Source organism: Mauremys reevesii, linkage group 2 (genome assembly GCF_016161935.1).
Source record: "Mauremys reevesii isolate NIE-2019 linkage group 2, ASM1616193v1, whole genome shotgun sequence".
Taxonomy (NCBI): Eukaryota; Metazoa; Chordata; order Testudines; family Geoemydidae; genus Mauremys; species Mauremys reevesii.
This window is the reverse complement of record NC_052624.1, coordinates 184,831,452-184,845,079: the sequence shown is the minus strand read 5'-3', so window position 1 is coordinate 184,845,079 and position 13,628 is coordinate 184,831,452. Positions and strand designations below refer to the sequence as shown.

The following is a 13,628-nucleotide window of genomic DNA, read 5'->3' as shown; positions in this document are numbered from 1 at the left end:
GCAGCAGCACAATGGGAGTCAGCAGGAAGTATAAAAGAGAAAACAAACTAGTTTCAGAATATGATCTGCCTGCTAAGAACTGCTTCTCAATATGTGAGCTTCCAGGATTGTGTGTGGTACAGAACATATATTTTAAAATTATATATTAAAACCTACATTTATATTTTATTCTTCCTGCACAGAATAAAGTTGGCTGAAAAATGCTAGTGATCAAAGAGAGGAAGTCATGTGTGCATTTCTGCTTCAGTGACTGAATTTACTGAGGGAAAGCTGCTCTGTGCTCTGCACTCTCCTACCATGGCATTCTCTCTACTAGGGGGCTCCTTTGCTGGTCAGCAGTATCCAGAGGAGAAAGTAAGCCTGACTGTACCCACAGGGGGCAGCTTCCCCAGGCCAGCAATTTAAAGGGCTCGGGGCTCCCAACAGTGGTCGGAGCCCCGGGCCCTTTAAATCGCCGCAGAGCCCTGCTTCTGGCCAGCAGTGATTTAACGGGCCTGGGGCGCTGCTGCAGTAGCGGCAGCTGGGAGCCCCAGAGCCCTGCTGCCAGCAACTGGGAGCCCCAGGACTCCAGCAGCAATTTAAAGAGCCTGGGGCTTCTGGCTGCTGCCACTACCCCAGGGCTCCAGCAGCGGGGCTCTGGTGGCGATTTAAAGGGCCTGGGGCTCCAGCCGCTGCGGGGAGCCCCAGACCCTTTAAATGGCCACCGGAGTCCTGGGGCTCAGGGCTCCCAGGGCGTTACCGATTTTTTTTAAATCGGTAACGCCAAAATAAAGTCTAAGAAGCAGAAGTTTCTCTCACATATATATAAGTATTGTGTGCTTGGCTGCCCCTGTCATTCATATATATATATATATAAATAAATATGATACTCAGACTCCATCCTAGGCAGCAGTGAACCCAAGATCTCGTTAGAGTCTTGTTTGGGCCAGGCCTTGTTGTTCTGATTAAAATAAACGAGGCCAGGTGAAATACACTTGCTCAAAAAGTAATCTGAAAGCTGAGGTCTGCACTGAACTTTTTCAAAATAGTTTCAGATATTAAAAACTGGAAGGGTCCCTTAAATCAATCTCAGCAGCTTTAATTAAGGTGAACATATTGCTGGAGAACTCCTCCAGGGCTTGAAGCTTTTGGCCACTGCTGGGTGGCTTCAGGACAGAAAGCTTTATCCCAAAACACATCTAGAGGCATCCAAGATACTGCATAATTAAAGCCCTGTGAAAGTCAGGAGGAGTCTTTCCATTTACTTCAGTAGGCCTTGCATCAGGGGCACAATCCTCAGCTAGTGTAAACTGTCAGAACTCCACTGCAGGGAACTGAGCTGTGACAATTTACACCAGCCAAGGATCTGCCACCAGGACTTCAACACACACCCAGGCAGTAAACTGACTGCAGCTACATGCTCATTGTTTCTTTGGCTGACAAAGAACAAATATGGGAAGTTAAGATAAAGGAAAATGGTCTTTTATTCAGGAGACTTCATTCATGTTTCCCCCACAACTCATATCTTGGACACTTCAGCTCAGGAAAACCAGCCTGGCCTATCATTCCTATTTTTTTAAATTAGTGGAGCAAAGGCTACTGTGTTTTATCCTGAAAAAAAAAAAAAAAAATCACACAACCTTATATGGCAGCTAGTGCATCTAAATTTGATGAGACAAAGGACTGCACCACAACTCAAAAGACTCCAGCCTGCTGAGCACAGCAGGAAGCAGGACTACTGTTGACTGACCTTACTTATTAAGATGTAACTAGAACGCTTACCATCTACTTCAGAGAAATCTTTTCCAATTTCCTTTCCTTGGCGTAGGCCATGAATTTGTTCTGCTAATATTAAACCCACCCTGAAGTTATTTCAGTCTGTGGGACATTTTGTACACCAAACTCAGGAAACCCCATTATGAACTTGTATTCTAGTGAGCAGTGTTGAATGAAGCTCCTTCTCCCCGCCCTTTCCACTACAAACTGTGGTCCCACCACAGAAATCACCCGTTATTTCTTTTCCTATGTATCTGACTGACCCTGCTAGGTGAGTAGTATCCTTGGCGCCAAACTAAAGGTGAGCATATCGAAGTATTTTCCGTAATGTAACACAGGATTTTACTTGTCTACCAAGTCACAGGCTAACTCAGACAAGGAGGGGACGCCTAGGCTTGCTAATGAGAATGCTAACGAAGAACAGAATTTTTTTAAACGTAGAGGTTTTTTTTTCATAAATTGCTAGTAACTGTCATGCACATTCACACAACTACGTTTTTTCCATTCATGCTCACAGATTTTTTCATCAGCAGCACACTCATGGACCCCAAAAAGTTGAGACTCATGTGTCACATCCCACGTGAGCTACTCCCAATGAGAAGAGGTTGCTCATCACCTTTGCAGAGGAAAGCGCCAGCGTCGGTCTAAAATGTTGCAATCAAAAGGTTTTTTTAAGATGACATATTAAAAAGGGTCAAAGACTTAATATGTAATTTCTAAGAATCAACAAACTGGGTCAGATGCTTGTGTGACAAATAGGGGAAATGCCTATATTATCTTTAATGAAAACTGTATAGGACTGTTTCCTAGGACAATTGTGTATTGCCGCCTGCCTGCCTAGAGATAAGTCAAAAGGAGGCTGCAAAGGGATGCTAAAATAACCATAAAATAGTGATTCAGATAAGTCAGTCTCAAGTGCTCAGCTACAAAGGAGCCATAACAAAGCTGGCTCCATCTAGGCTAGAATGGGGTACCCTCCCAGAGGCTAAGCCTGGGATCAAAGGAGAGCTAAGACCTCAAAGACCCTAGAAAAGGCAGGGGGGCGATTAGGTGAGCTGGGAGAAGCTGACAGGCTGGGCTAGAGAGACACAAAAATCACGGGTTACAGCCCCCTGAGTGTCAACCATGTCCTTGTTTGAGAGTGGGTGAACTGCAGAAATCCACCCCAGGAGAGGGAAAGGCATGAGGCCTGCCACCTGTAGAAGTTGCATTCATGAGACCCAAAGAAGGGACAGTACTCCATAACCATTACAGCTTGCACATCTTCAATGCCTGATGATTTTTAACAAGAGTTGGGTATGTACAAGGAAAACAGAATCAGGCCTACTATTGTCTCTAATAATACAGATGTATCATTTCGTGTGTACAAGTCTTCTCACACTGCCGTTCAGCAAAGGTGCAGAAACAAATCTGCTGCTTGAACAGAACTGTGCTGAAAACTCTGGAAAATTATTTTTAACTCACTTCGAAAGAAAAGTTTAGAGGCATTTTGAGCGAGGGAAACACAATGTTGAAGAGACAAAGTTAAAGAAATCACACTACTGTCATCGTGTGATGATGCAAGTTCTCAGTCTTTGATAATGCCCTCAATGAAGGATTAGAGGAAAGAGGGAAGGAAGAGGGCAGAAAATTGAGTTCTTTAACTTAAAAAATAAAAAAAGGCATCTCCTCTTTCACTGGCAGTGGAATAACTGGAGGGGAAATCTTGAAAAGTAGTAGTATCTAGTCAGGGGCGGCTCTACAAAGTAGGCTGCCCCAAGCAGCGAGCGAGCGCGCACCCTCCCCAGTCCCCCCCCCCGCGTCCTTCCCCTCTTCCGGCATCCTGCCTGGGGGGGCGTCATTTGGCTCGCGTGGCGCCTCTCCGCGCAGGTCCACCGCGGCCGGGCCGACGGAGACGGACCGCGCTGGCGCTGCCGGAGCTCAGGGAGAGCGCGCGGAGACGGACCCGCGCGCGCGCCGCGCACCGCGGCAAGGCCGCTCGGGCCGCGGCCCGGCCCGCCGGCATGCTGGCATGCTGCTCCGCCAGCCAAATCCTCGCCTGGCCAGGATGCGCCCCCCCGCGCCGGCGCTGCGCCCCGGCGCTTGGCCGCCCCTGTATCTAGTAGAGGCAGGATCATGATTCTTGCCCTTAGTGCTAGTACTAATTTCTGAGCTAGTATCACAGTCCTGCCGTGCCAGCTTTAGCTATAGAAACACTTAACAGTAGATTTCATGGAGATTAGTGAGTAAATATTGTATCTGCAGATTGGAGGGCAAGGGGAAGGTCACACTCCTCCTGTTTTAAAACTAGTTGATTTTTTAAATTAAAAAAAGAGGGGCAGATTACAGGAGTGAGTTATGGAGGGAGTGCAGTGGGCACAGTGCATGGGAATACGTGGTCTCCACTGCTACTTCATGAAACAAGGTATTTTGGAGGTTGTGGGAGAAGGAAAGGACCAGGAGTCAAGAATGAGTATGTGTTGGAAATAGGCACACTACACTAGCACTGAACCCCATTAGCATGATAGAGTTATGAGCAGAAAATAAGTGAGATTTGTTCTGGAAAAAAGGAAGCTAGTCATGTGGGGATAACACACACATTGAATGTGAGGGTGAATCTAGAAGGCCTTACTGAAAGGTGCAGACAAAGTTAGATAGCAGTATGCACTGTGATGTAGATACAAAAAAGCCCAGTGCAATTTGTGAGAACATGCTCAGAGACAATACATCACAAAAAAAGTCACTCTCTGGTGCACCTGTTCAATTCCAGGAACAACAGTTCCAGAAAGATATTGACAAACTCAAGGGAGTTCAGAGAAGAACAACAAAAGCGATCAGGGAATACAGGAAATGGCTTGAAATGAAAGATAATTAAATATGTACAGCAATGCTAAGCAATGTTTGGAGCTAGGGGAATAACATGATTAGACCCTTCAAATATTTCTAGACCTACATATTATATATGAATGAGTGTGTGTGTGCGCATGCATGCGTGCACACACGTGTATATATGTACGCTTAGGCAAAAAGGGGGAGAAATTAGCATAGTACATCAGTGTATAACCAGGAGTCGTGCAGGGGTCCAGGGAAAACAATTTAGGAAAGAATTAGGCTCAGTGCCAAGAAAACCAGCTTGACAGAGGCATGTATCAGGCTGTAGAATAGTCTACAAAGTGGGGTGGAAGTCTCATCCCATGGTGCTTTTACAAGTAGAATGGACAAAACACTAGAAGATGAATTGTAGGGAACAGCCCTGTCTTGGCAGGAGGATAGACCAAATGATCCAACAGGCCTTTTTTTTTTTTTTTTTTTTTAAACCATGAATCAGAGAAGATTAGGGTTGGAAGAGACCTCAGGGGATCATCTAGTCCAAACCCCTGCTCAAAGCAGGACCACCTCTTATCATTACCATGAACTCTTATCTATATACACCTTTAGAGTAATCATAAATTTTAGTGTCTATACCCAGTCATATTTTGTTTCAAGTACTGATCTTGCCCCAGGTGGTCATAAAGTGACATCAGCAGTAAGGTTACTATAAAAAATGACTATGCTTAACAACAAAGAGAGAGAAAATGAATTACTGGCTGCTCTCTGACATGATTAACACAAGAGTACCTTTAAAAACTGAATCTTGCTTTGTGCATTAATCACTCATATGCCTCAGAACTGTATTCACCCAAAGAAACTTTCTTGGCATTACACGGTACATATTACAATATCACGGATGCCATAACCTTTTCATTGTGCGAGGTATCCTCTTAAGACCATACTATTTTAGTATCATGGTAGTTGCTTTATAGAGAACAGTATATGGGTCTTTTCATCTCTAACTTGTATTTCAATGGAACTACTGGCATAGCAAGGGACTATTCACTTCAAGTGAGGGTGAAAGAATCAGAACCTTAAGGTTTTGCAAGGTCAAGCCTGTAGTATTTACCCAGTGCGGGTGGCTATATCAAATCATTTGAACTTTTATTTATAGGCCACACTAAGTTGATAGCTGTGACAGCATTCTGAAGTCTGGCTCTGCGCTTTGGACTCAATTGAAGCAATTTAAAACAATGCAGGGACTTTCAAGATCAGAACACAGAGAGTGACACAAAGCTAGACTCCATTTGAGTGTTTACATATTATAACAATTTCTCTAAAGAACAATAGCATGAAAGGACACCATTAGTTTGAAACAAATATATTTAAAAAAAAGAAAAAGAAAAAAAAAAGTGTTTCATTTTCCATTTTACAAATGACTCTAAGATGTTAAAAAATTTTAAACTTTCAATTTAAAAATTTGTTCTTTTTTATTTATTTATGCTATTTACCTATCTTGTCGCTTGAGCACTTAAAATAGATTAAAAATTAGGGATTCTCATTTTTTCCTCAGTATTACAGGCCTCCTCTTAATAAAGCAATTGCACGGCATCTCTCTGTTAACTATGCAAGCATGGAATAGCGAAGTATTTATGTATATTTAACTCTTTGTCGTCACAGGTATTTTCACATATTTGAAAAAAAAAAAAATACTGTCTGCTTTGGCTTTTCACTTCTCATTTCCCCCCATCGCTCACAGTTCTGTTTACTCTGTTTCCCTTGCACATTAGTTTGTTTCTTTCCATTCTCCACCACCACATGAGCCTCTTTTCTTCCACATGCTTCCCCCTCCACTTCTCTCCATTCCTCTCTAAGTACAATTCCAATCCCACAGGCAGTTCTGATACTACAGATGACTTCCCTACATCTCATTGCTAACTCTGGTCCCAAAGAACAACCCGTTTCCTCTACTCATGCAGCAGCAGACTTGCAGATGTTTTTATTGGAGTCCAGGCTGCTCTTTGCAGTTAAGATCCTGTGGATCTTTACAAGCAACTGGAAACAGGCAGGAGGAGCCAGCACACGATCGGTCAGCTCTCCGCAGACCACCAGCATTGCTCCATTAGTCAAACTGTTCTCAGAATAGTTTCCAATATTCTTATTGTTATCTCATCAATTTCACTTTTTGATTCTTGTACATTTCTAATGCTGCAGTGGCCAAGTTAAAAACAAATATTCCTCTGCAGTTTTGTAACATTTATTTCTACATGGTGGGGTGGGGGGAAAACACACACGAGACAGGTCTATTGGTTGATAAACACAAAACCTAGATTTCAGAGCAAAATTTGCTTTTAAATGTTATTTTTAAAACCTCATATGCTCCATCCTCCAAAACCTCCATGTTTCTTGTTAGGCTGTTTTTTAAAGAGCGGATCTTTAAATTTTGAGCTCTAATCCTGCAAGGAGCTCCATGGGTAGACCCCCACAGAAGCCAATGAGGGCACGCGGTCTGCCTGAGCAGAGCTGTATTGACTTCAATGGAGGCCTACCTGCATGGAGCAACTTGTAGGGTAGTGATGAGGGTGCAGAAAGAAAGGAAGAGATTTTTTCTGAACTACTTTAGATATGGGCTTGTCATTAGCATCCACTGCTAGCTTAGGAGTTCGAAGTTTTGAAATGCAGCTTATTAACATTGATAACTATGTCAGGAAGACACAAGAGACAAACAAATTTGGTACATGAGCTCTAAGTTGATGCACATGAATCCACTTGCACCAAGATTGAATTTTGTTTCACATCTTTAAAGGGTGGGTCCCACCAAATATTACATCCTGAGAGACCTCAGGTCTCAAGCTGTGTAATCAGAGAGAAAAAAAAGAACAAACACTTTAAGAGAATAAAAAATAATTACCAACTTACCAAAAGAGTATTCTCAAAATATTTGCTACTAATAATACTAGACACACATAGGTTGAAAAGCCCTCTGCATTCTGTGTCCTTTTGATGTCTCTGTACTGGGGGATGTATGGCACCACACCTCCAAATACCATTGCACCAGCTGCACTCCAGGAAACCAGCTGGTGCATTGGAACCACCAGCCACTCCAAGCCATCTGCCTCCATGCCAGGCAAAACAAAGCTGTGCAGCACCAGGGCAACCACTGACAAGGGATTCCCTTTCACTGTTTCTTCGGACTTAGTTGATTTTAGTCATACACAGTCCTGCCAGTGCAATGTATTGCCATGCTTCCCTCATTCCTTGCACAGCCGTAACCTAAAAAAAAAAAAAAAAGGAAGTGGGAGGGAAATGTAAATATATCATCTGACAACAGGAATACAAGACCCACAGGCCTATGATCAGGTCAGAGCCACAGCCTCCAGTGTCATAAGTTAGCCAAAGTGGTCAAACATATGGAGTTGTATGGTCCATGACTAGAACTCCCAGGTCCTACAGTAATACAAATAAATAAATACAACACAGCTTGTGTCCAACCTCATTTGATTTCCAATATTAACCGAAAGCATTTCCTGCTGTTTACTTAATTGTTTGTATAAAATGAGTGTCAGTGAGGTAGCTATAATAGTGCAAATGGTGCACTTGCACAAGGGGCCATGAGGCTATTCGGGACCAAACACATGGGCCACCAGGGGAGGGCAATCAGGGAAGTGGGGGACAGAGTGGAGGTAAAAAAACCGGGGGGGGGGAGGGAAATTGGATCCAGGCTGGGGGAGTTGAGGGCAAGACTGAAGGAGGAGGAGGATTGGGGAGAGCTGAGAGCACTGGATCAGAACTGGTGGAGAGTGAGAGGAGGCTGGGGGTCGAGGAGGCATGAGGCAACTGGAGGGAAGCTAAGCAAGAGGTGAGGGTGGGAGGGCTGGATTAGAGCTATGGGAACAGGGGAGGTAGAGGGGGCTGGAGACTAGATTGGGGCTGGGGAGACCTAGGGAACAAGGGGGCTGGGAATAGGGCTGTGGGGGAGTTAAAGCAGAGTGTATTTTGGAATCAGGATGAGGGGGGTCCCTGAATTATTCTTGCACTAGGGCGCTCTGGGGCCTTGTTAAACCAGTGTGTAATGCTTATGAAAGAGAGTGACTTGACAGCCCTGGATGGAGACTGATATCCTTTAACAACAAAATAAGTAGAGCACAAACAGCAGCAGGACAAGTTTTCTAAGCTTTTCTTTGTCAGTGTGCCTCAGTATTGATCTGGAATGACCAACTCTAGCAGTGAGAAAGTTCAGACTCTGTGTACCCCTGGTTGAGAACCACTGTGCTACTTGATAGGCACTGAATGAACCACAGAGATCATCCAAGGGGTACATCAACTCATCTATATATTTGCCTAGTTTTAAAACAGGCTACATAAAAAGCACTAGCAACATTAGTACAAACTAAACATTTCATACAGACAAAATGAGAAAGTGAGCAATTTTTCAGCAACAGTCTGCTGTGACACCTTTGTATGTTTATGTCCAATTTTGTAAGCAAGAAGTTTTTAACTGCGGTGAAATTGGGGGATCCACTGGATAAATCCAACTCCTCAAAGGGGTACAGTAGTCTGGAAAGGTTGAGAACCACAGGTGTAGCAGTGCGAATGATATGAACACTCCTCCTTTGGAAGCTGGATCAAAGGCATTTCACATAGACCACAAGGGCTGGAACCTATAGTTTTTGTGGTCTAGATCTCCACATTAAAGACGAGGGTCCCTGTGATCTGGTCTATTTTTTATACATATTGTGCAACCTCAGACTTGGAGCAAGTTGCCAACACAACTCTCACTTTGGGTAGAGCCTGGGAACTGGGGGCAGGACAGAGAGGCCAGAAAGAGTTTGGAGACAAATACGTATCTCTGCTACCCTACTAATGATTAGATTTGGGGAAGTGAAGATAGAAGAGAAGTCAAACAAAGCAAGGGGAAACAATTACTCTTGGGAACCAAAACAATGACAAATATTGCCAAGGGGCTATGATGAGGCTTCTCCTTAGGAGCAGGAGCGACAAACCCCCCACTTCCTTTTGTATAGTGGGAGGTACTTTTCAACCTAACACATACCCCAACACACCTATGGCTGAGACTCTGCTCCCCTCAGACTGGTCCTCCTCTCCTCTGGTTGCCCTCTTCTCGTTTCTAAGCCTTCGTTGTTTAGCAGAGAGCAGGAACTAAAGCCCCACGCTCCCCCCTCCCACACACACACTCCGTTCACGAGAGAACACGGCAGCACTTGTGTATATCAACAACAGTCACTCAATCTATGGGGTATTTACAAACGCCTCCTTCCCCCCAGAGCCTCTCCCTTCCCGGGGAAGAGACTTGGGCTCTGGAGACAGCGATCGCTGGGTCTGCAAGACTGCCCTAACTCCAGAGAGCTCCTCCGCCCCCAGAGGGCAGCCCGGACTGGAGTCTTTTGGAACCGGCCCCCTGCGAGTCCCCACCCCCGGTTTCGTCTTACCGTGGGTCTGTCCCCCTCCAGAGCACTAGTGACGCGTCTGGGGGTGGTCACCAGCGCCGGGCCCCTGTGGTCCCTCCAGGGCCACACATCTCTGGGTGCTGCTGCTGCTGCTCCTGCAGGTCCTGCCGCTGCTGCCAAGCCTGCCTCCCGGGCGGCTGGGGTGACATTAACCAGCAGCAGGGGCAGGACCTCAGGGCTGCTTCTGTGACGTCACAATGACCAGCAGCGCCTCCGTCAATGAAGGGAAAGGCCCACCCTCTGACTCAGCGTCTGTTTCCGCTGGGTCCTAGAGGGCACCGGATCCCTTCCCAGAGCGAGGTGGTGTCCCAGGAGATGTGTGCGGTGCCGGCCACAGCCGGAGGGAACCGACTTAGCCCAGCTCTGCAGGAACAGGGCGCACACTGCCTGTGCCAGTCTCTTTATTTACAGGGCTGAGCGGGACCCATACAGAATGAATGGGGTAGGAGAGTACAAACTTCTGAGATTTGCAGTGGCTCCTTGTAACACACCCAGCAACATCTGCTGCAATCATAATAAGGAGACGCTTTAGAAAGTGCATCTAAATGAACCAGATTAATACAAATAATTACTTGCTATTTACACGGTAGTGCTTTATTCTTGAAGAACTGATTATTCTTTAAACTGGCACTGTGCTTGGTCTGTTCAAGACACAAAATACAGACAGTCCCTGCCCTCAAAAGTTTACAATCAAAGACCCCAATAATTGTAATTTTTTCTACTGCAGTAGTGTCTAGTCACAGACCTGAACCCCTCTGTGGTTAATACAGACACAGAACAAAAAGGCAACTTATTCCATCTAGGCTAGGGCTGGCAAGCAATTAAAAAAATCGTGATTAATCGCAAGATCAAAAAAATTAGTTGTGAGTAATCACATGATTAATCGCACTGTTAATAATAGAATACTATTTATTTAAATACTTCTGGATTTTTTCTACATTTTCAAATATTGATTTCAATTACAACACAGAATACAAAATGTACAGTGCTCACTTTATTTTAATTACAAATATTTGCACTGCAAAAACAAAACAGTATTTTTCAATTAACCTAATACAAGTACTGTAGTACAATTTCTTTATCATGAAAGTTGAACTTAAAAATGTAGAATTATGTACAAAAAATAACTGCACTCAAAAATAATGTAAAACTTTAAAGTCCACTCGGTCCTACTTTTTGTTCAGCCAATTGCTCAGACAAATAAGTTTGTTTACCTTTGCAAGAGATAATGTTGCCCGCTTCTTGTTTACAATGTCACCCGAAAGTGACATTGGCACTGTTGTAGCCAGTGTCGCAATATATTTACGTACCAGATGCGCTAGGGATTCATATGTCCCTTCATGCTTCAACCACCATTCCAAAGGACAGGCGTCCATGCTCATGACGGTTCTGCTCGATAATGATCCAAAGCAGTGCAGACTGATGCATGTTCATTTTCATCATCTGAATCAGATACTACCAACAGAAGGTGGATTTTCTTTTTCTTTTTGTGGTGGTGGTGGTTCGGGTTCTGTAGTTTCCACATCGGAATGTTGCTCTTCTAAGACTTCTGAAAGCATGCTCCACACCTCATACCTCTCAGATTTTGGAAGGCACTTCATATTTTTAAATCTTGGGTCAAGTGCTGTAGCTACCTTTAGAAATCTCTCATTTGTACCTTCTTTTCGTTTTGTCAAATTTGAAAGTATTCTTAAAATGAACATGTGCTGGGGTCATCATCCAAGACTGCTATAACATGAAATATATGGCAGAATGTGGGTAAAACAGAGCAGGAGACATACAATTCTCCCCCAAGAAGTTCAGTCACAAATTTAATTAACACATTTTTTTTTTAATGAGAGTCATCAGCATGGAAGCATGTCCTCTGGAATAGTGGCTGAAGCATGAAGGGGCATATGAATGTTTAGCATATCTGGCACGTAAATACCTTGCAATATCAGCTACAAAAGTGCCATGTGAACACCTGTTCTCACTTTCAGGTGATACTGTAAATAAGAAGTAGGACTGAGTGGACTTGTAGGCTTAAAGTTTTACATTGTTTTGGTTTTGAGTGCAGTTATGTAACAAAAAAAATCTACATTTGTAAATTGCACTTTCACGACAAAGAGATTGCACTACAGTATTTGTATGAGGTGAATTGAAAAATACTACTTATTTTGTAAGTAGTACCGGTAATTTCAAGATAAAGAGATTGCACTAAAGTACTTGTATAAGGTGAATTGAAAAATACTATTTTTATCATTTTCACAGTTCAAATATTTGTAATAAAAAATAATAATATAAAGCGAGAACTGTATATGTTGTATTCTGTGTTGTGATTGAAATCAATATATTTGAAAATGTAGAAAAACATCCAAAATATTTAATAAATTTAAATTGGTATTCTATTGTTTTACAGTGCAATTAACACTGCGATTAATCATGACTGAGTTAATCACAGGTTTCAGAGTAGCAGCTGTGTTAGTCTGTGTCCCCAAAAAGAACAGGAGTACTTTTGACACCTTAGAAACTAACAAATTTATTTGAGCATTAGCTTTCGTGGGCTACAGCCCACTTCATCGAATGCATAGAATGGAACATATAGCAAGGAGATATATATACATACAGAGAACATGAAAAGGTGGGGGTTGTCCTACCCATTCTGAGAGGCTAATTAATTAAGATGAGCTATAATCAGCAGGGGAGAGAGAGAGAAAAGAAGTGATAATCAAGATAGCCTATTTCAGACACTTTGACAACAAGGTGTGAGGATACTTAACATGAGAAAATAGATTCATGTGAGTTAAATATGATTTATTGACTGTCCAGGCAGATGCATCTCCCACATGGAGTTTGATTTAAGTCATTGGGCCTACTCAAGTAAGCAATGCCCATACTTTATGTTTGGAAGATCAGGATCTAAGCAAGACAGAAGCATTAGCAAGCCCAGAGGAGAGAATGACTCAGACTTTTATTTTAAATTATTATTGTTCACTCAATTTTTTGTGGACATCAGATATAGTGATGTTGTGTACAAACATTATTAAACCTTAAGTTTTATCATCCCCACTATACATATGAGGAAACTCAGGCAGAGAAAGCTGAGGTTGCACAGTATCTCTAAAAAAATTAGACTCGTGCCCTGGTAGAGTTCCCTTCATCTTTTCTCACTATTTTTAGAGACTGTCCCAGATTTGGGTCCCATGCCTCTAATTTTCCTTTCTGGAGAATTGAGAGAAATAGTCACGCCTCCTACATTTACTATGGCTTATATAACAACTGTTGTCCCTTGTGTGTTGCCTCAATCAGGGGGGAGGAGGTTAGGAGAGAGAGAGAGAGAGAGTGTGTGTGGGTGTGTGTGTGTGTGTGTGTGTGTGTGTAACAGTAAATAACTATAGCCTACAGTGCCTCCAGGATATGTTCTTCAACATAATTAGATTTTTTTTTTTAACCAAAGCAGGGGGAAAGGATTCTTTTGTGAAAAATTTGTAACTTTTTTTCAATCAAAAAACATTCAATTGGCTTTATTTTTTATAAGTGTTTCATCGAAACTAAGACCCAAGGATGTGGAAGAATGTGACTGAATCAGAACTAAAAGGGGCTTGTGTTTGATTTAAATAAGATGGATGTTTATTC

The 13,628-nt window shown here is 43.1% G+C and overlaps 1 protein-coding gene across 8 annotated transcripts in view; it reads right to left on the bottom strand.

Annotated features, from left to right (window-relative positions):
- Window positions 1-10,180, bottom strand: part of SLC66A2 (solute carrier family 66 member 2) — a 98,345-nt gene extending 88,165 nt beyond the window's left edge. For 4 of the 8 annotated variants that reach the window (XR_005593762.1, XM_039523078.1, XM_039523080.1 and 1 more), the window contains exons 1-2: window positions 9,996-10,180; window positions 7,465-7,818 (exon numbers count right to left, since the gene is read on the bottom strand). Coding sequence is in view for 7 of the 8 variants with exons in the window: in XM_039523078.1 (XP_039379012.1) it covers window positions 7,465-7,667 (203 nt within the window). In the remaining variant the exon portion in view is untranslated. The remainder of the gene's footprint in view (window positions 1-7,464; window positions 7,819-9,995) is intronic. The other 4 variants (XM_039523076.1, XM_039523077.1, XM_039523075.1 and 1 more) reach the window with 3 other exon arrangements.
- Between the last annotated feature and the right edge of the window lie 3,448 nt (window positions 10,181-13,628).